Source organism: Dendronephthya gigantea, unplaced genomic scaffold (genome assembly GCF_004324835.1).
Source record: "Dendronephthya gigantea isolate DGI-Jeju-01 unplaced genomic scaffold, DenGig_1.0 000027F, whole genome shotgun sequence".
Classification (NCBI taxonomy): domain Eukaryota; kingdom Metazoa; phylum Cnidaria; class Anthozoa; order Malacalcyonacea; family Nephtheidae; genus Dendronephthya; species Dendronephthya gigantea.
Window position 1 is genome coordinate 274,742 of NW_021163037.1, and position 21,368 is coordinate 296,109.

Here is a 21,368-nt window from a genome sequence, read left to right on the forward strand (position 1 = left end):
CGGCACTTGTGAATGAGAAACAATGAACACAGTAGGAGCTCTCGATCCAAAAGCAAAGATAATTTAAAACATAGACTTTAATAAGTATTTAGCCGAGTCCTCAAGCAAAGACAAGTATTGCAACCAATATGGCTAAGGACATACCACCTTGGTATCATGGAAGAATATCAGGGGACGATGCCACGAGAATATTAACAAGATTTAGACAGCCTGGTGCATTTCTTTTACGTGACAGTCAAAACTTGGAAGGAGCATACACACTGACTGTTTCGTGGTATGTATCCGTTGAAAGTTATAACAATTCTTTACCGCTTCGCCGGCAATGTTGTATTCTTGGATCATTCTTGTATTACTTATACCAATAATCCTTTACCAGCTGATAGTTTTAGTACATATATAGATTTAAAGTAATTCCGAAAAATGATAGCATAATATTTGTATTATGCTATCATTTTTCGGAATTATACTTTAATTCTTTACACCAATTACCATGCAACACAATATACAAGCAATTTATGAGAGTATATAAAGTTATTAAGTAAAGGCATGATTTAGTTGTTAGCGTTTTAGGGTAATAAAATCTGTACCGTGATGATGAGTGGCAATAGATTTGAAGCCTGGCAACGAGCCAGTTGAGTCAATAATATAGCGTTAGCGGAAATATTTGTGAATATAGTACACACTAAAGCTACAGTAGAGGGAAATGTCCAGTGGTCAGTCGTCTAACCTCGTACCCAGGTCAGTGGTCTTGTATTCAGTACACAACTAAAATTACACAACCAAAGCGGCGGAAAATACCAAGAATAATCACTTAATTTACTTTGACATGGATGCATGATCACACCAATTTGATGAGAAAAAAAAACTCAAATTATATTAACTTTGGCGAGCATGTTAATTTGCTAAATTTGCCGGGCTGAATTGCCGAAATATAATTTAGCCCGCTGGTCTAAGCCAATCAGAAGAATGACTGAAGTGTCTACCCATTGCATAATTTTTTAAACAAAAAATGTTCCCTTTAAAATGAGTTTTAAAACACATTTATTATTCTCATTAAACTCATTTATATTAACCTTCGCCCAGCGTGACTTCAAACCCGAGGTGGAAAGTTTGTCCACGCGATCATTTGTGTCGGATCCAACTCACTTCTGAATGATTTTTATAGTTATTTGGCTTGCAATGTTTGGGCAAAAAATTAAAAACGTATATAGTATGATAATTATATAGCCATTCAATGCAGTATATATGTATAACCTGCATGCACTACACGGCCGGCTAATCAGACTAGCTAATGTTGTACCTTTTTTATCAACATCAGACAACATTCTATAGTCTATATACGTCAGGGGCCGCCGGTTGTATCAAGCCCGTTTACCTTAAACAGCGAATAAGTCAAAATTAAATAACACTCTTACATCTCTCTTGAATGAGTCAATTGAATTTTATGCACTGAATATATAGTTGTGAACAGTATCCTTGTATTAAGGTTAAAAACATTAAGTTTGCTTCTTGAATATAACGATAGACTTGCTTTCTATTTTGAACTTAACCACCGTTTAAGTTAAACGAGCTTGATACAACCGGCCCCATGCAGAAGTGAATTGGATGACCAAAATCCAAAATAATCTATCAAATTAACATACATTCAGATTATATCTGGTATCACTTTCACAAGAACTACACTTGGATAATTTTATGAAATTATCAGCTCTAAAGCAAAAATGATAGTTGAAAACATATAGATCTCCGGCAGTTATGCAAGTTGGCAACTTGTAACAGGAAATGCCTTCAGAAATGAATTTCTCATGCAAGTGAATTAAATTCTCTTTTTAACTTGCTTAACATACTTTGTCTGAATGTTTAATTCAAATATATAGTTCTGTAGACGAAAGTGGAAAATTTGTGGATGTGAAAAATTACAGAATAGTGAAGAACAGAATAAAGGTATCGTTATGCATTTCCTGAAATTATTATACGTACACGATATGGATTAATTGCGATGTTGGAATGCAGTATATACTTTTCTCTGCAAGGGATAAGCTAAATTATTTCTTATTCTCTTCGCTAATCTTTGTATCCAGGGCAGAAAGAAATTTCCATCCGTAAAGGATTTGCAGAAATGTATAAAGGAGCAAGAGGAACGGTACAATGGAAGGCCAACAAATCTTGTACTACCAGTTGAAAGATCAGGTTGGTAAAATTTTGAATTTACTTTAAATTCGTGAAATTGAATGAATGAATGAAAGAATGAATGAAGGAATATGTATAGTGCTACCTACCCATCAAATGTGGCATGCATGGTAACTGCCTAAAAGACACGAAAAATCTGTGATTTATCAAAATTTATCCTTTTACATGGAAATGTGAAAGCATACAGTCGGGTTGGATTTACGAACTATACTGATGCGGTGATATAAAAAAAAGAATTTATTAACAAATAATTATCATTATACAAGATGAGAAATGAATAAAACACTGCGAAACGAATGCATTAAGACACTAAAATTATACTCAACTCGGTTCAATAGTTATAAATTAGAAAACTGTTCTAATTTCTATAAATTAGAATTTTTATAAATTAGAAAACTGTTCTATATTCTTATAAGAAATTGAAAAGTGGGACAGCAGTGATGGGAACTGGCGTGAAAAGTTTCGGGTGCGTGAAGGAGAGGAAGACGAACAACAAAAAGGAACAGCAAGAAAACAAAAAGGTAAGCAGCATGTAGTAAGCTTCTTCTTTGGTTGATATATGCGAGCGTCGAAAATTATTTATTCACGATATATTATTTCAGATCAAGACAAACGTTCACACAAGTCTCCATTCAAGTGGAGGTAAAGCTAGTGTACACATGTATTTAGCCATGCATGATAACTGCACTAGAAAATAATCTTTTTATGAAATGTCGGATCATTAAAGGCTAAAAGATTTATTACTCTGAATGATCACAATAAATGAAGAGTACTCAAGTATTGAAACTGACTTGAACATTAATAAAAAAACAATAATAGATATCGATTATAATTTATACTACTTAGAACGAAAAAAGAAAAAGCGAGAGAAGATATCGATCCACACAAGCAGCTGCAAGATCCTGGCAGTTCTCGTAATGATTCTTACCCACTGGGACACCCGGGAAGTCAAGTTTGTGAGAGCAAAGGTAATTAGGCAACCTCCCTCACACGGCTCTCCCCTGGGTTTTTCATTTCTAAGGAAGCTCTTTTAGCAAAGAAGCTCCACCAAGAGGGGGGGGGGGGGTCATTATTAGTTGCAAAAATTATACATAAAAGTCCTTTCTTTCTCTCTGCTCACCGATCCCATCCCTACTCTATATGCAAATAAAGCTATCTGCAAATAAATTATGGAAGCCCTGCTCTCACCATTGCCACGGACTGAAAAATCAATCAATCATCAACCAATCAATCAATCAATCTATCAATCAATCAGGCACTGCTCTAACATCACGTTTTAGTATATAGGGCCAATTGACGTACGTGGCCGATATTGGCGTCCCTTTTCACAGAAGATGCGCTATCCGACCTTACCTTATATATCAGTGGACAAGAGCCGTGAGCATGAACAACAAACGATTTCCCTTCAAGTAGAATGTCATTGACTTTTTCTAGATTTTAACGAGAATACCTCGCCTCAAGAGTTAAGCCCCAACGGCAACTGGCCGACAGTAGATGAAGAGTACAATTATCCAGACGCCAATGAGTGGAATGACAATGATTTGGCCAGGAAGGGCACAAAAGAATCTAGCAATGAAAGTAATAACGCCAAAGATAGTGATCACACTTCAAGAGAGATCGCTACCCCCAACAGGGAAGCAGGTAACCAAAATTATAACGAGCAAACGGCATTCAACTGCGGTATTTACTTCACAACAGAGGGGCTGATAGTCCCAAGAAACAAGATTCCAAAAAGTGACCAAGTTGATGATACCAAGGTTGACAAGCCGAACAAGTCAAGCACTGGTATTTACATGTCATCAAGTCAGGCGATAGGAAAAGATAGGGAAAGTAACAAAACGCCAAAAAGTCACGAAGCTTGCAAAAGTGTCATTGCAAATGAACCCAGTGTCTCCAACAGTGGAATCTACATGTCATCAAGCCAGGCCAAAGACAAGAAAAAAGACGGGGAAAACGAGCCAAGTGGAGCAAGCACTGGTATTTCCATGTCACCAAATCAAGGCAAGGATAAAGATGGGGGTGATAAGATGCCTGGGGTTTGTCAAGATGGTTTAAGTGTCAGTGTTAACAAACCAAACATTCTAAGCACTGGTATTTATATGTCTCCTAAACAGGCAAAAAGCAGTCGAGAATAGATCACCTAAAAGTAATGATAAGTAGATATCCTATTGTGCCAAAAATATATAGCATAGAAATAGAGCCACCATGTCATGATTCAGTAATCATGATTCAGTAAAATACCATACATAAGAAGTTTAGGTTAAAGTCAACGCTCCATAATTATGTTTGTAATTTGCCAGGGGAAGACAAAAAAATACGTATCTTAAGACCGCAGAGGTGCTTTGAAACTTTCTCATTTTTGTTGTATATCCAACAAACATTTTTGTTGTAAATCCAGCAGAAAAACTACACGGGAAATTTTGTTAAAACTACTGCGATCGTTGCATTGAAAACTCAAAAATACCATACCAGGTATTCCTTGTGTGTATTCCTATGTGCTAGAAGGAAATCCTCATGTATGAAAAATGCCACGGGCTAATTAGGACGACAAAGGTACACTCGAAATTCGCAGATGACATGGACTCGTGGAAACGAATTGCAAAAACACAGGAGAAATACTGATGAAATGAAAGATCGTTTCATATTCTTTATTTATATTTTGTACTCGTATTCTACGTGCTTGTAAACAAATTGACGGCAGAGATCGCGATAAGGTTGCTCAGGTAGTCTATATTTCTAGTAAGAAAAACATACTGAATCACAAAATATCAGCAGCGCGCTTTTTTTCCGCACTCATATTGAGGTTGCCTGTCTCAACCTTGCATAACCAAACTGCGTAAACTTGTACACAAACCGTACAAAAAGTACGGGGCTGCTTAGTGACCAGAAGACTTTGGCAAAACATATATCTGTACAGGTGAACATAACTCGACATAACCATCTTGCAAATTGTCTGCACTATTCTTAACTTGTTTGACAATTTTCGCATCGCTTTTTTCAGCTGACGTAGATGACAAAACGGACGTAATGAAGTCCGCTACTTCTTGTTCGTTGATGTCTTGTGCACATTTTAGCACCAGTGACACATCAACGTAGCAAGGATCTGGAATCAAATAACCGTCATAAAATCAAATAAATGCATTTGACATTTACATTTTTGTATTTATTGTCATAGCTAGCGTCATATTGTCATTAATAGTCAATTCGGGATATAAAATGAAACAATATATTTAATTAAAGTATAGAAGAAGTCGTGGAATATACTATTTTTTATATTTCTATTTTTTGTTCCAAAACTGTTCCCGTAGGCTTAAATTTTATAATAAATTCATGTAATTGTAAATATGAATCCTCCCGGCCAAGGAGGACAAAAACATATCTCAATGCACTTCACTTTGTACCGTAACAATAAACCTACCTGACCATGCTGAATGAGAAAATATCACTTTTGTGATAAGGCGATGTTTCATCTTTGATAAATGACGGAAATCTGCTGGTTTTGGTTTGAATAATTGTCTCGTAAAATCAGGGAAAACGACCTAGAATGGATGATGGATCAACATTGACGGAAAGAATAGTGAAAGATTATGATTTTCCATTTAGATCCTAAACTAAGTTTTCTTTAGTTCATCACCGAATGCAATTCCATTACTACTAGGTTTCTAACAATTTCCACCTATATTTTAAACCGAATATTGAAATTTAGAAAAAAATAGCTCTTCAGTTGTTATAATTTGTTTATTAAGGTTTACTGCGATTTTCGGCTTTTAATACATGTGAACGAGTGGACAGGTATGAATGATCTGTAAAGGTACCCTTATTTATACACATCTGTGGCTTATATATTCACCCGTATTTGCAAGTGTTGTCGGGCCTTTAGTTTCTCTTCATTATTTTTGGATTCATTTCTGTTTTTCTCATTTGCATTCTCAATCAGGCCATTGTCAGCTGGTATTAAGAACCCTCTGAAAGTAAAATACAGGTATCACAAGGTACAGAGGTATAAATTACCTGTATAAATACTTGTGATGTACACACAACGTTCGTGATATCCGCATCCACGTCAACGCCAAGCGTTAACCCGGCGGTGAAACGGATAGGATTGTCACATCCTCCTTGAGGCTCGTTCATCACCGCACTAGCTCGACGCAGTTGATTCTCCAGCACAAGTGGGCGCAGCTGGTAACTGCCAACAAGAGATTGCAGATGGTCGACGATTACGGATGGCTTGGTTATATTGCACTCGACAAACTCTTGAAATAGGCTGAGTGTTCGAATGAAAGACTCTTGATTCCGCTCGCTGGGGCAATGCAATTTATTTTGAGATCGTATTCTTGCGAGAAGTTGCTCCCAAACACTGACTGCAACGCTGTTACTCTGGAGTGCTTTAGAGCTGTTCCTATGGAGGTAGATGATGAGCAGGCTGTGAGCTACTAGCCTAATTTCCCTGATCATTTCACGTTGTTCCGAGTCCAAGCCAACGAACAATGTGTCCATTTTGTAAGACAGCACAACAAGCTCTTCTACCAGCTCCGGAGTTAGACTGCCGCAATTACAACACAATATCGACGGACTGTCCCAAAACTGGTCAGTCTGAACGTCAAGTATGCAGATTTGAGTCTTGAGGTACAGTAGGGCACAGTTTGCAGTCGCTGAGAATCTTGACTTAACCTTCGCGAGATGTTCCAGATCGTTAGCCACATTCCGCAGACTAGCCTTCTGCAAATTTTTATCTGAGTTTGATAAAGCTTTAACCGCTATTGATAATGTCTTGGCCAAGAATGTATCAGGAAGCTTTGAATCTGAAAGCAAAACAAAAAATTCATACAATTTCTGATAAACGGACATAGTTCTCCAGCAGGATTGAATCACTGTCATAAATAATGTTATTGCTTCAAGTTACTGGCGCTAAAATTACATCTTATCCGAAGTAGGAAAATAGGTGAACGTACCAACGTGCTGTCCGACTGGATAAGCATATTCACGTGCAGCCCACGTGTGCTTTAACGTGTCGTCTAACGAAATCTCTGGCAGTAACTCCGGGTATTGATCGCGCAGGTATGGATAATGTCTTCGTGTGTGAGAGGGAAGGATAGGCACAATCGTAGGACTGTTTAGTGCAGCATTAAGTACGATCACGACCATTCCTACATACGCAGGATCATCTACATCTGGTTCGGAAGTGGCGAAGAACGGATGGGTTGATAACAGTTCTGGAACGAGTGCAACCGCGAGGTTCTGATGTTGATTTCCCAAGTGTTTCAGACAACTAAATTCATCAAAAGAAAATCAAGTCAAAATATCGTCACACGAAAATGTGATCCATAATTACAACACGACGACATTTTGTGTGTGCTTTGAAAAAATCCTAAAAACGACTTCGTGACGCCATTTATAGGATTACTTTTTTTGTCAAATATCAATTACTTCGAAAACTCATTATGTGTGTGTGAAAAAAAGTTAAAATAATTAAAAAAGTTACTAAAACTGAATTAAAAAAAGTACTTTTCAGAAGCCTTTACAATCATAAACATTTTTGGTGAAATTTCGTGTTAAACTTACTTCCATATTGATTTTTTATCCTGGGGATATTTTGTCAAATTCCCAAGCAAGGCATAAATAGCAGCGTGTAGGCAAGCACGGGTTGACAGTTGGCAATGGCTCAGTAGTTCACGTACGGCATCTCTGATCTCTCCAGAGAAATCCTCCAACACGCCTAAAATTGTCTCCAGTTGATCTTCCCGCAAGATCACATGTCGACTGATCTTTCCCAGGCTGTGGATAGCATTCAAACGCACGCTTTCGATCTCATCGTTAAACATGTCGACAAGAAAGTCAAGAGATAGTCGTGCGAAGTCGGGGTGTTGGTCAGCAAGCTCGCACAGGGAGTCTACCGCGGCCGAGCGAACCTATAGTGATAAGGTGCGATTCTCCATCAGGGCTAGTTAATTATGTATATGTATGTACATGTTTTACTAAAATCATACAGGTGACGTTTGTCACAGACGGTGAGCGAAAAGTTGAACATGCAGGGAAGTTAGTTGTTAATGGTTACTGAAAGGTATTATATAATGGTTACTATCTGCCACTAGTATAGGGAATTGTCCGATGTCGTTGCGTTGGGTATGCAAATGTACGAAATGTAAAATGACGCCCTTTTACAGCTGCTACAAGTCGTAGTGGCGGTCACACCACCAGGCTGCACTGATGGCTGCTCTGACAATAAACTGGATAGAGCAACTATTCCAAAACCTTCATACAAAGGGCGAAAATGTGCCTTTGAGAAAACTGACCTCCAGGAGTTCATCTTCGAGACCATAAACGAAAGCGCCACATGCTCCACTGTCGATTAAGGAAACTTCTTCAGGATTTAATTCAGATGAAGGAACATGATTCGTCGTTCTCGTCGCCCATTTCGCACTTCCTTTCAATCCTGCAGCGTGGAGTTCTCGTTGCTGCTCGTGATCTGTTTTCTTTCTCTTCACAGTAAATGTACACACATCATTAAGATATATTCTCGTTCATTAATTGCTGATTTAGCAATATTGTTTTATCAAGAAATGTATTAATATACGAGACTTTAATATCATTTCTTCCTATTAATCGTTGTTTATTGTTGACAGAAGTGGTTTTCGTTTACTGTACTTCACTTTTCTGGTTTTTTTTTCTTAATTTCACTTTTTTGTGTATGTATTTGTCTAGCTGTAACAATGCGTAAATCCCTAAAGTGCATCGGGACTGCAGATTAAGGTGAATCGTTATGGTAGGGAAACATTGTTTGTGCATAACCAACTTTGTTCTATGTGCCTACAGTAAAGTAGAACCATGACCCGAGTATTTAAGATCCTATACTGTAATTTGCACTTTGGCGTACAGTCAGTTGTCCTGAGCGGAGTTGTTTGTTGCTGGTTCAATATTTCTAATTTCCCTACACCTACAGTACGGTTGTGATATTTTTCCACTAGTTTTTTCTTTAAAGCTAGTTGTGACTAGTTTTTTCTGTATTACGTAGGTTATTGAGCACATCTATATCAGACTTACCTTTAGATGGGACATGACTTTCTTGTCCAAGGTTTGTTGTAAATATCGGGGACTGACGAGATGCAAAGAACCCAATAATCCTGCAGCCTGAGCTCTCACTTTCATCGAAAGATCATTAACCATCTGACAGATTCTGACAAACGCATCGTCTATACATCTTCTTTCGTCTGTCGATGTTGACAATATTGGACTGCGATAGAAACAAGGACACTTATCGTATCTTGTAGTCTGAATTTAGTTTAAAAAGTTACGGTATACTAATCCTGAACTACTAATTCCGCTCGGCTTTCGCGCCCGTAAAATATTTGAAATGCAGTACATGAAGATTCATGGTGCATTTATTATAAAAGATATTTAAGAACAACATGAGTCAACTAATCCTTTTTTAATCTTTTTAGAATTAATACGCATTTTCATTTTTCACAAAAAGAAAATGTTTTACTCGTCCACACTTTTGCAGAAAAAGGTTTTTAGATGAATGTTAGAAAAAGGTGTTTTCTGAAATGAACGTATGTACATGTACTCACCGCTCAGGATACAGCTGACTAATAACCCACAGTAGTTTCACCGCTTTCAGACGAACTTCTTCATAGTCATCATGTAAGGCTTCGCAAGCACTTCCATACACATCTGGAGCAAGCTTGATATTTCGTTCATGAAGAATTAACTGATGGAAAGTAAGATAAAAAGACACTGCTACAGTCAGCGACAGCGGGGTTTTATTTCTACAATAATTGTAAGGTGAAAGTCTTTCCCACCGTACATGCATGTTGTATGGTAATCATACGATATGGGTTATACCATTTGTTTCTACGCCAATTATATTACTATGCAGTATATTATAGCTTAATGTTAATGTTTCCAAACATATTTTTTATTTCCAAATGACAAACTGAACTATATACTTAAAAATATGGTGATTTGTAAACGATATAAAAAATTTGTTTTTTTAACCCTTGTAAGTTCATACAGTAGGGCAAGACAACTAATAGTTTCAGGCTATTTTGGGGTTTTCTTTCCATTGGGCTATTGCAGCTGGGCACAAGGCAACAGGTGGGATATTAATAATATATGTACTAGTAGGAAAGGTTGAAGGTGATGCAACATTTATGCATACTCATGCAGAATATAAACCAAAATAAACTTCTTACTAAGGCCTCCAATGCAGCTGTCCTGACACGGGGATCTTGATCTGATGTGAATTGTTGAAGAGTCCCAAGAGATTGGATTTGTTTGTTGCCATCACTTAGATTTTGTTCAGTGTCCATTGTTGCAATAATGCTTAGGCAACGACACCTTACTAGATGGTTTGAGTTTTGTAAATGCTAAAAATAATTGTATATTGTCAGTTTTACAGGAAGTAGATCAGAGCAGGGAAAAGAAGAGGTCATTCTTCTGGGTGGTAACAAATGATATTATTATACTCTTAGCTAGGTTTTGGCTATTGAGATATTATATATGTTTGCCTTTTTACTCATCTAGGCTTTGTACTTTTATTTTCTTTAGAGTAGTTTTCCTCCCCGATGACACAATATATTTCATGTTCAAACATTTTATAGTTTAGATTATAATATATAGCTACAGTATCCCTTCGGACATGTACCTCTTTAGCGAGATCAATAATCCTTGCATGGAGTTCAACCTGAAAACATAAAAAAAACATGATGAATATTCAATGTCAAAAGCATTTTAAAAACTGTGCTTTAAACAGTATGTGCACCTCTGACGGCAGGAATTTCCCAACAATTCCAAGAGTACTAAGTATTTCAGTTACAACATTGTGCGATTCTACAACAGAAATGCACAAGGATTAGAAATGAAATGGAAAACCACAATTCAATATCACTTTACGATAAATAATGATCTTAGCCTTCCAACTTGGCACCAATGCACTGGTATGACACATCATTGGGAAGCAACTGGGCAAATTAATTTAACTATTAAAATAATTAATATGAGAGATCCTTAATATTGTCTGTCAGGCATGATACACAATATAATGTTAGTGGTCATACAAAAGTTTCTTTTTTTTTAATTTTTCGGTACCAAAGTTCCAAGACTACTGCTGGATTCAACAAGGCATTTTATGGGTGCTGACTTTCATGTTAGACATAATCCAGATAATTTAACATTGCTAATGTGCCAATTATTTGCTACGTATATGTACTTTAAAGAAAAATGTTAAGACAGCTCACCAACCACCTTTTTACTTGTACTCACCTTCTTTGGTGATACACCTGATGGCTTCTTCTACAATATATCGTAGGTTTACACCAGGGTACCTCAATAACACGCCCAAGATAGAGAAAAGTTTGACTTTGTTTGCAACATCTTCTTCTTTGTTAGCTCTCTCCACAATAACTTTTGCAGCAAATTCAGTTTCCTCCACAGACTCCAGAGGTAACTGCTTCCAAAACTTTAATAAAATGCTCAATACTTCTCGTGTTGAACGACTGTCCGAAAGGTCTTTTGATAGTTTTCGTGCTTCACTCAAAGTTGGTTGCTTCAACCGTTTGCTCAAGCGAAGGGTATGCTGTCCACTGTCACTCTCAGCACTTGTATGCCCATCAGTAGGACTTGTTATTATAGTGGTGGAACCCGCACTGGAGCTAAATCTTCGTTTCATTTCTTCTCAATAGTTTTTCGTACTGTAATACATACTGTATTTCAATCTTGATAATAATAATAATGGTTTATTAGCATTCCACAAAGGAATTTGATTAATCAATTTACAAAAGGAAGCAAAATTACAATACTCTTATGCACCAATAGCCCACAAAATTTAAAAATTATATACAGTATGAATATATATTAAGGTTAGAAAAAAGAAAGGATAGTGATTTTAAAAGTACTCTTAAATTCTAGGATTTACATATAGATCCCCAACTAATTAGATATTGAAGTAATTAATAAATATTTTTATTTCATGCGACATCGAAGTCCTGTACCGTACCTTGTCTAAAAGTTCATTTATTTTAATGTGATAAAAAACCAATTCTTGATGAAATTTCCGCCATATTGCTTTTCGCTACATTATCATGCAAATACTTCATGTAGGTGGTATTCTGAACCGGTAATATCGACATTCGTCAAAGAATATGCACAACCCGAAATAAAATCCAGTGAAAATATTTTGAAAATCCAGGCAGGGATCTCAAGGGGTTGTGTGGGTGCTGAATTTCGATGTCGCGCTATTTCTAGTGCTCCGAAACGTGCCAAAGACAAGCCGAGAGCCCTCAAAAACGTGTACAGGGGGTAAACCCATGTTTTATTGTTATTTGTTTAAACGCACACAACAACGGCCTTTCCTAACGTTTCCGGGATTAACCGAAGCAGAAGACGGTATCCATAGACCATATTTACAGATCTCGCTCATTCGGAGGACGATATTCCATATCTATAATGTCAAACACATCCCGTTCGCTGCTAACAGGAAGAGGTTCACCAGCATAACCTGCATATAATAAAGAAACAACATACCATTGAAAACAGCCCGTTATAAATCTTATGTATTCAACAGGCAATAAGTATAGCATTGTGTGAGCATTAAATGGGAATATTTATTCCCATACAACTGCATATTTCAAATACAGGCAAAGCCAAAGAGTTTGTATTGTACATTGCTGTAAACCAACTCCAACTTACCCGTGCTTCCGACAAGCCTATACAAAAAAGAGCAGGCGGTTAGTGCGCTTACAATGGTTTTCGGAGAATGTCGTAAATTTCGAATGTTCGTACCAAAACTGTATTACAAAATACAAAAATGATTTAAAGTTATATCCAAGCCGATAAGTTGGAGGAGGATTTTTGAAAAACCGGGCGAAGCCAATTCAAAATCTGGATATCTTTAAGAATTTATCTAATTACTAATACATAGAATCAGAATTTTGTTTAATTTTAGTACTTCCAACAGTAATTCCTCGCCCATAACATACAGCATTAATTTCAATGGCGAAACAACTCGAAATTCCCAGGTGCACCGTGCACGCTAAAATGATTGCAAACGGCGGAATAACTACGACCATTTATAAAATTGGTAATTTCTTTAAAGAATCTAATATCCACTATTACCTGATATTGTATTCATTTAAGGTAAATCCCTTCTCCAATGCATGTTGTCTCATTTGACGGTTAAATTCGTCACTTCCAGTAAAATACAGTATTCCGCAGTAAAACTGATCAGCAGGGATCAACCTGGTTGCCGTGAAAGAAAAACTTGTGATGACTTGAACTGTGCTTGAACCGATCTCAGACTCTTACATGTCAGTAACGACGAGTCGGACGAGAGAAAAACTATGAAAAAAATTGAGCTGGCTAACCGTATGTCCAACCGACGATAAACTTGATTCGAACTACCTTCATCACGGTTTAATCTACAAACACCCTGAAAAAGAAAGATGAATTTACTTATAGATAGACGTGCGGTATACCTTTAAATGGTCAACATTGTGCGTACCATGAATTTAAGTTCCCCTTGAGATAAGGTGTCTGTTATATATTCCAACTTTTTTAAATGTTCGACAATTTGGTTCAGGTGTATACCCTGTGCAAAAGATTAGAAAAAATTCAGCCTCAGATTTTCCGCGCGTCCTCTGAATGTAAGAGGGTAGCTAGGAAGCGCTTTCCCCTAGAAGCATAATTTCCAAGATATCATCGTGCCAAATATCAAAAAAGGGAATATTTTACATTCGGGAAGTTTCTTTTATAGCCCCTGTAAAAAACGGTAAACGTAAGACCAGATCCCATTACCTTGTTTTTATCTTTTGTTTCAGATGTAAAAGCAGGATGACTGACCAACATATCAATGTCTCCGCTGCTTTCTTTTCCTGCAAAATCAACATACATTTTACAAATTAATAGCTGCATGTCAGTTTGTAATACGTTGGTCGCTGTCACAGTCTACAAGCTAACATTAGTTTATTTTACTCGTTTTTCATTCAACGCTTAGTGTCTGCGATGGTTCGCGTTCAGTTTCTATCCTTCAAGTCATATGGGTCACACAGTTAGCTGAGTAGAGTTGAAATGCTAATAAGGTCCGTGCCAAAACATTGGTCAGAAGCCCGCTCATGCCCCGACTAACACGTCGCCATCCCATATACCCAGTTTTTGACACTGATGCATCAATAAAACACAGCAGCCATTCCAACACCTGCCAATTTTAAAAATACTACTCCCTTCCCCTTTAAAAATACTTCGCCCTATAAATTACAATGAAGTCGTCCCTTTTCCAAAGCATGCAATTGAATTAGTTTAGTTTAGTTTAGTTTAGTTTAGTTTAGTTTAGTTTAGTTTAGTTTAGTTTAGTTTAGTTTAGTTTAGATCATAATACTCCGCGAATTTGTGCTCACCTCTCCTGAAACTACCGCAGATTTCTGCCGTATATTTCTCATCCAGCTTTGCAATTTCTGCCATAAGAAATTCCTAGCATGATAAAAAGTAAAGTTAATCGCAAGAACTTGCTATCCGGCAATCACACTGCTAGAATAAACCAGATAAATAGCTACCTGGTGAAGCACCATCTCAGATCTAGGAATTCTTCGTTGAAAATCTTCAAAGTGCCTATATGTTGAAAGAATTCTACCCTATAGACTTTGCACCGTGCATTGAATACGATATTGTTACTAAGAGTTAGGAATATCTACTTCACGCGTGTTTGCACACAGCGAACCTTCGTCTAATCATTTATTTATATTACTTAACATCAAGAATCACTCAAACACAAAGCAGTTTGAATAATAGAAAATTACGACAGGGGAAATAAATGTTCTATTATATGCATGGCGTTATATTATCAGTGGCGACTGATGATTAAAAGTGTTAACATAGTCTTACTCGAGTCCAATTCTCTGATGATGGTTTAGTTGGTCTTTGGCCTTCTTAAGATCTACAATGAAGTATCCCACAGGAACACGTTGGAAGTGTCACGTTGGACGGTGATACCGAAGATTACATACACACTTATCATAGCTATATCTTTCATCATTGTACATGCTCTATTGTTAGGCTTTAATAATGTCAGAGAAATTATATGGTATATATTGGATTTTTATAGGCCTTTTCATTCCGTGAAATCAACGCGTAAGAAAAAATTAAAATTAATTTCTAAATCGCTAGCGAGTAAATTATGCACCTTCAATATTTTTAATTCCGTTGTCAATAAACTTCTTGGCTGCCACAGGCCTGAAAACCGGCAAAAAATATTGCTACCAACACTTTCCGGGTTAACTATTGTAAGGTCATGCATTTCGAAAGTTACTACATAAAATTGTAGGGCAAACCCGATTCCAGAGACTTTCATCAGCGCACAAATGGCCGAATTTGACTCGTCTCCACGAATCTCAAAAGATAAAAAGAAAATACATGACTGTATCTTACATTCGCCCTTATAAATCTATATTTTTACATCAAACAATAACAATTCACTATACCGAGACTTTTGCACCTTTTTAGTAAAAAAACTATATAGTACCTTCTCTAATTTTCCAAGCTTTCCGGTTTCAATATATTCGTCCAATTTCTTTGCAATTTTGTCACCAATTCCAGGCTTCATTTGAATATCAAAGGAAGAGAGTATAATTGCATTTTATTTAATCCATTCAATCATCAATCAAGTTACCACTTAATAGTAACACAGTAAATGCGTTTTTTTCTTCATATTTATGCATGATATAATAATGGTTTTCAGTGCCATTTTCAAAAACTTGAAATGATCGTTTTCCCATTTATTGCCCTTTTTTCATTTTCCCATCCACTTTTCATTTTCTAAAGCAGAACTGAACATTAAACATGCAGTATACCAATTTTCTTGCTTCTTTTCCACTTGTTAATTTCGTTGGATGTTTGGCCAAAACGGCAGCAGCTTTTCTGAGAAATTGTATTTATTAATAATAATTAAAATCACTTCCTGACAGATCGCTATTCTATAAATAAATATCATGGCAAATAAATCGGACATCCTGCGCGCGGTTGGTCGTTTTTGGACAGTCGTTAAACTGAAGGAAGTGAAGCAGAAATCTTTGTTAAAACTGCTTCCGTCCAAAAGGTTAAAATAAGGCTTCTATCTGAGCTAAAGAAACAACGGGCTCGTTTTGTAATAAAAGAAATTGCACAAAAGAAAGGTCTTATACCTGTAAGCAGTGTATTTGTGAATTTGTCGATTCACATTCCGTTCATACTCGGCCAATTCTAAATAAGAACATGACACAAACATGTCCAGTAGCGCGTGTTGATATTTGATATCATATTTGGTAGGGGTATCACACTAAGTATTTACAAGAAAAAAGTCTCTACAACCACAAGGCTATAGTCAGGCTTGGGTAGAATTGGCATATTGATTATCAGAGAAAAACGTCAAAAAAACTTTTTTTCCATTTACGAGAATGGGCACAAAGAATTTATGACCGCATTATTTTACTTTCCAATTATACAAACATATATAATACCTGCCAGTACAAGACAACAATACCTTCCCGGCCATGCTTGCCTTGCGATCATCATAGTGGGGAGGGCAGCTAGAAGACTATTTTGTCAAGAAACTGATTATAGAAGTAATAATTCATTCCATCCAAAAGCTTAAGAGCCTTGACTTCAATTGCCTATATTTTAATAATCCCATTTATATCACAAATCATAAATTTCAGACACTACTATATACCAAATCATATTGCAATTTGCAGGCATTACTATATTATTAAAAAAATCAAAAACGCAAAATTGTTTAAGCAAATTAAGATTTAAATAAAAAATAGCATTAATGCATGCACATAAAGGCAAATATTCCACAAACAACAGCTAGTTGCACCCTAACTGTGGTTGCATAGGAGCATATGCATATTTACTTCAAAAATATGTCATTGTATTTTTTATACAGAATACAAGAAAATGTTGTACTTGCTGTATAAATTCAGCTGAATTAAATGTAGCTTATCAAATAAAAGGACAAGTAAAAGGATGTAAAAGCGCAAAATTATTAAGTAAAAGGATGTAAGGGACATGCAAAGAGGATTTACACTGTACTGTAACCAATCTAGGACTAGGGGGATATCCACATGCAATATTGGATATATCTCACTTGCAAATGTTAAAAAAGCAAGCTTTGAAATTTTCAAATCTTAAAATTAAGACTTATATGAGAATCCAAACTCCAAAGAATCATGGGAAACAACATGTGATGTATCCTAATTTGGACAAATTACTGAAATTAGTCTTGTATATAAATACCCATTTGGGTATGAAATGGTATTTTAGGTCAACTAGATCTCACGTACATTATGAATAAGCTGAGGCCTGGGTTTTTGTTGGTCCTCAAAACTTTTTTGAATTAGCATTTGGCCATTAATTAGAGATATTCTGTGCAATTAGCTGATCATCAATTTACCCCTCGGCTTCCACCTCAATCTATTTGGATTTTTACTCTATAGTAATAGTCCTGCAGGCTACATAGTCAAAAGAGCTGTAATAATTATTATGAATAATAAATACTTTTTACTACCATTTAAAATGTTACAAAATTCAGCATTTGGGCCATCATCTTCTCTTTTACGTTTACTCATATTTGCTGGAGTCACCTCAAAATGCCACTGTTTCAGCTCGTATTTCTGAAATAATCATCTTTTACCAAGCATCTTATTTGAATTCGAAGGGAACAGGGAACTTCAACATCGCGTTCCTGGGGATATAACGAGATCAGTGACTAAGAGGTCACTGACACTGAGCTTCTTCTGTTATTCTTGGAGGGCACGCTCCCGCCCAAAAACGAATTCCAGAAATTTCATATAGAGCTCGTTGGTGTGGCTAGAACAGTTCAATGGTACAGTAAGCAACTCTCTATGCACCCACGCGCTTTAAGACATTCTGACATTGGTAAAAAAACTGTCTGTAGACTGTAGTTAGCCTACTTTTGCTCCTGGGTACGGGGCTGATTTTTCATCTTTGATTGTGCACGATCTCGTGCCCCGAACCCGCGATTGTGCGTAAAATGCGAAATATAAAAGGAACAAAATTCACATCTAAAAAATGAAAATTTCACCGCATGCAAGTTTTCTGTTAGTTAGAAAGATCTATTATACAATTACAAAGGGTAAAAAGTTAAGTGACAGAAGTTGGTACGTTGAAATCCATGCATTTTCAGAGATATGAATCATATGATTTAAAAACCAACCAAGGTTGGCACTTTGCTGAGTGTCCATAGTAAAAAAGTATCTGAAACTACACAGAACACAGAGTAGGAAAACGACTTCAGAAAAACGTCAGTACGTTTTGCATATGGTACATGATTTCCATCATTCTCAACAGTAGGTTTTAATACATGACAAGTCATTTCCCACAGGAACAGGGCTATTTCAAGTGATGTTGCTGATTTTGTCCAATTTTAACACTTTCAAGTTCTGTATGTACTGTATTACTATCTGTGTGTGTACTAGTTCCCTCTTAGTGATTTCCTTATCTTTTTAACTTTTTACTAGGTTCCTCGGGACTTTCTCTATTTTGTCGACTCTTGTTTAAAGCTTTTTGACAAATATTTAGTAGTTCACGTGTCTGTTCGATATCTTTTCTCCTGTTTAATTCCTGTTCACAGTTGTCAAAAATGAGCCGAACCTCTTTCACAGGACAATTTATTTCATCTTTTAAAGTCTCCAGTCCAAGTTCCCTGATTTTCTCCAATTCCTCTGTTGATAGAGAAAAGCAAAACATTGCAGGATCATCAAGAATTCTTTTTTTTATTGACAAAGGTAGCCTAACTGGGCCATCACACTCATCAAGGCCATGATAACTTTCTTGTTGCTCACTGTCACTATGGGCTATTCCTTCTACATCTAAAAAAAATAATATATAGTAGTAATTATATAGTAGTGTGCAATAGACAGTGATTGCTTTCCAAATGTACTATTCCAGCAACTGACCCAAGTGATAAAGGCAACATGTGGGACTCACATCAAGGGGAAAAGCAAGTTTAACTCCAAAATGTACCATAAGACCAATTCTTTCATGTACCCCATTTACCCAAGGTGATCTGATATACACAGTGAGAACATGAGAACAAACTTAATACTTCAAGTCCTTAATAAACAACAAGCAAGTTGCATCAGCAGATTATTTATAATTTGGATGGGCAAGGAGGCTGTAAGGAGGCTTTTACCTACACACCATCATTAGGCAGTGTTTTTCCAGAAATAAAATCTTAGATATATGTGTCTAGATGTGATTTTTAATTCACTAAATGGCCATATAACATGCCACATGTGCCAGTTGCCACATGAAGTTTACACTGTATGGAGATGAACATATTGAGAGATTATACTATATTTTACATCATCCCTTTTGCAAACTCGTTTGAGACAATACTGTAGAGTGTACACAGTACACGTACACTGTACATGATGCAATTGGTTTTCAAAAAACGACTTAATCCTAAATCAAAACTTACAATGAATATCCTCAGATCTCGTTTTCACCCATTTTCCATTACTTGCTGTAACCATAAACAAAGTTTGTGGCGGTAAAAATTGAAAATACTCGTCACACACAACCTCAGTTCCATCACTTTCCAGAAAGACACGGCAATCAGGCTGTAGCATAAATTGTTCACAAGAGATACTCCTAAGTTCCTGCAATGTTGAGCAAACTATACCCTTTTTCCTTTCGCGAGAAGAATCGCAGATTTTGAACGGTCGCGATCTTTGCAGACCTCGCTCGTTACCTTCAGATGAAATTTTGATTTCCATAAATGTCGAACTAATTTTATGATTTGAATATAGAATTAAATAGACTAAAAAGCTGCTTTGCACTCAAGTAGATTTAAAAGCTGGTTGCACATTATTCAAATTACCAAATTCTTTAGAATTTAGCCTTTATATTTATTATAGAATACAGCTCAGAAGAACCATCATGGGTTTGATGTCCTCCGCCATCTTGAATTTGACCCAGAGACCTTGACCCCAGCCTCGTTCCCAGGCGCTTTAAATAAAATAAAATATAGGAACACTACAGGCTTTTTACATAGATCAGTGGCTAAGCAGAGCGAGCACGCAAGGAATTTTGGGGAGGACGCGACGGAGAAATGGAGCTTCTTTCTCTGCGTCCTCCCCGACCTCCCCAAAATTTCTTGCGTGCTCGCTCTGCTTAGCCACTGATCTATGTAAAAAGCCTGTAGTGTTCCTATATTTTATTTTATTTAAAGCGCCTAAGAACGAGGCTGCCCTGACCCAGTCACCCAGTAGAGCGCTGGAGCCATGGAACGAGCGTTGAGGCGTCGAGACGGTCGATTATCGGTGAAGTAATTAGCTAAACCTCTCTATTAGCCTTTCTCACGAATAAATGACACTGGTATGGTGTTATTCCGTTCGTCGAAGGAGAACGCTTCCTAGAAGTGTCATATCGAGATTTGCGATGTCAGATTTGCATCGTTCTGATGTGTCGTCATCAGTGGCGTAGCCAGCCTGACAATTTAGTCATGCTATGCTAATATTTTGGTGATCATTGACTGTGAAAACAATGAATTTCCAAAGAAATCAATAATTCTAATGACTTGAAATTTGCATAGCATGACCAAATTGTCAGGCTGGGTACGCCACTGGTCGTCATAGTAACTGGAGACCATGTGCTCGCTCTATTTTGAGATTTTGTTGTTAATTAAAGCATATGAGCCATCACTATTGTTAAATTACTCATTTTGTGGGTAACCTAATCACATACGCTGTGACGTTATGTTAACATTTTTGTTAATGATCGGTAACCGAAATCAACACACTCCGAATGCACATCACTAATCTGTGATTACTACTAGTTTATAATAATTTATTTCTAAACCTTCAGAAATCAAACTACTGTTATAACCTAAATGTCTAAACAATTTTCGAAGCCCACGGGTGCACAAACATGCACAATCGAATAAAATACTGCTCATTAATTTCGCACCGGCGTTGTTCAAGGTTGTGCTTTTCACTGGCAGATTTCGATCAAGAACCTTTCTCAAAACGTGTTTGTACGTACGTATTTTTTACGTCTGGATATAAGTCTGGACGATAAAAATTTTCTTTGCCATGCATTATCGTGCAGAAATTTGCAGAATATAACAACCCTAGGTTTTGATGTATATTTAAACCAAATGTAGATACCCATTTTAAATTAAATTTTAC

The 21,368-nt window shown here is 36.7% G+C and overlaps 4 protein-coding genes across 5 annotated transcripts; 1 reads left to right on the forward strand and 3 right to left on the reverse strand.

Moving 5' to 3' along the window:
- Positions 1-81: 81 nt before the first annotated feature.
- LOC114523454 lies at positions 82-4,810 on the forward strand. Its single transcript, XM_028544377.1, has 7 exons — positions 82-274; positions 1,878-1,944; positions 2,082-2,190; positions 2,607-2,711; positions 2,793-2,832; positions 3,037-3,158; positions 3,625-4,810. The coding sequence occupies exons 1-7, from the start codon at positions 129-131 to the stop codon at positions 4,323-4,325; spliced, it is 1,290 nt and encodes a 429-aa protein (XP_028400178.1). The 5' UTR covers positions 82-128; the 3' UTR covers positions 4,326-4,810.
- A 236-nt stretch (positions 4,811-5,046) lies between these two features.
- Positions 5,047-11,942, reverse strand: LOC114523453 (integrator complex subunit 4-like). Of its 2 annotated transcripts, none has more exons than XM_028544375.1 (12): positions 11,452-11,942; positions 10,952-11,019; positions 10,835-10,873; positions 10,383-10,556; positions 9,759-9,898; positions 9,232-9,421; positions 8,484-8,669; positions 7,753-8,099; positions 7,116-7,459; positions 6,202-6,992; positions 5,609-5,729; positions 5,047-5,293 (listed from the first exon to the last, which is right to left on the reverse strand). In XM_028544375.1, the coding sequence occupies exons 1-12, from the start codon at positions 11,855-11,857 to the stop codon at positions 5,067-5,069; spliced, it is 3,033 nt and encodes a 1,010-aa protein (XP_028400176.1). In that variant the 5' UTR covers positions 11,858-11,942; the 3' UTR covers positions 5,047-5,066. The 2 variants fall into 2 exon arrangements, with proteins under 2 accessions (XP_028400176.1, XP_028400177.1); XM_028544376.1 differs by having other exon boundaries at positions 7,143-7,459; positions 11,452-11,940.
- A 131-nt stretch (positions 11,943-12,073) lies between these two features.
- On the reverse strand, positions 12,074-17,896 carry LOC114523468 (DNA polymerase beta-like). The gene is made up of 15 exons (XM_028544398.1): positions 17,723-17,896; positions 16,359-16,416; positions 16,029-16,095; positions 15,701-15,775; positions 15,510-15,568; positions 15,362-15,411; positions 15,064-15,115; positions 14,736-14,790; positions 14,580-14,652; positions 13,981-14,057; positions 13,688-13,774; positions 13,551-13,615; positions 13,303-13,425; positions 12,877-12,893; positions 12,074-12,685 (listed from the first exon to the last, which is right to left on the reverse strand). Exons 1-15 carry the CDS (start codon positions 17,781-17,783, stop codon positions 12,591-12,593), a joined length of 1,014 nt encoding a protein of 337 aa, XP_028400199.1. The 5' UTR covers positions 17,784-17,896; the 3' UTR covers positions 12,074-12,590.
- Positions 17,897-18,310: 414 nt separating this feature from the next.
- On the reverse strand, positions 18,311-20,131 carry LOC114523445 (DNA fragmentation factor subunit alpha-like). The gene is made up of 2 exons (XM_028544363.1): positions 19,658-20,131; positions 18,311-19,046 (listed from the first exon to the last, which is right to left on the reverse strand). Exons 1-2 carry the CDS (start codon positions 19,953-19,955, stop codon positions 18,673-18,675), a joined length of 672 nt encoding a protein of 223 aa, XP_028400164.1. The 5' UTR covers positions 19,956-20,131; the 3' UTR covers positions 18,311-18,672.
- Between the last annotated feature and the right edge of the window lie 1,237 nt (positions 20,132-21,368).

Bases quoted from the DNA above. Each gene is read 5' to 3' on its own strand.
- LOC114523468 (XM_028544398.1), bottom strand. From the start codon at position 17,783: ATGAGTAAACGTAAAAGAGAAGATGATGGCCCAAATGCTGAATTTTGT. The intron at 15,412-15,509 runs GTTTGCCCTACA...GCCGGTTTTCAG, and splicing joins ATGAAAGTCTCTGGAATCGG to GCCTGTGGCAGCCAAGAAGT. The intron at 13,616-13,687 runs GTACGCACAATG...TTTCTTTTTCAG, and splicing joins AAGGGGAACTTAAATTCATG to GGTGTTTGTAGATTAAACCG.
- LOC114523453 (XM_028544375.1), bottom strand. From the start codon at position 11,857: ATGAAACGAAGATTTAGCTCCAGTGCGGGTTCCACCACTATAATAACA. The intron at 11,020-11,451 runs GTGAGTACAAGT...TTTCTGTTGTAG, and splicing joins CAGGTGTATCACCAAAGAAG to AATCGCACAATGTTGTAACT. The intron at 8,100-8,483 runs GTCAGTTTTCTC...TTATCACTATAG, and splicing joins TCGAAGATGAACTCCTGGAG to GTTCGCTCGGCCGCGGTAGA.
- LOC114523445 (XM_028544363.1), bottom strand. From the start codon at position 19,955: ATGGAAATCAAAATTTCATCTGAAGGTAACGAGCGAGGTCTGCAAAGA. The intron at 19,047-19,657 runs GTAAGTTTTGAT...TATTTTTTTTAG, and splicing joins GAGATCTGAGGATATTCATT to ATGTAGAAGGAATAGCCCAT.
- LOC114523454 (XM_028544377.1), top strand. From the start codon at position 129: ATGGCTAAGGACATACCACCTTGGTATCATGGAAGAATATCAGGGGAC. The intron at 2,712-2,792 runs GTAAGCAGCATG...ATATTATTTCAG, and splicing joins AACAGCAAGAAAACAAAAAG to ATCAAGACAAACGTTCACAC. The intron at 2,833-3,036 runs GTAAAGCTAGTG...TATACTACTTAG, and splicing joins AAGTCTCCATTCAAGTGGAG to AACGAAAAAAGAAAAAGCGA.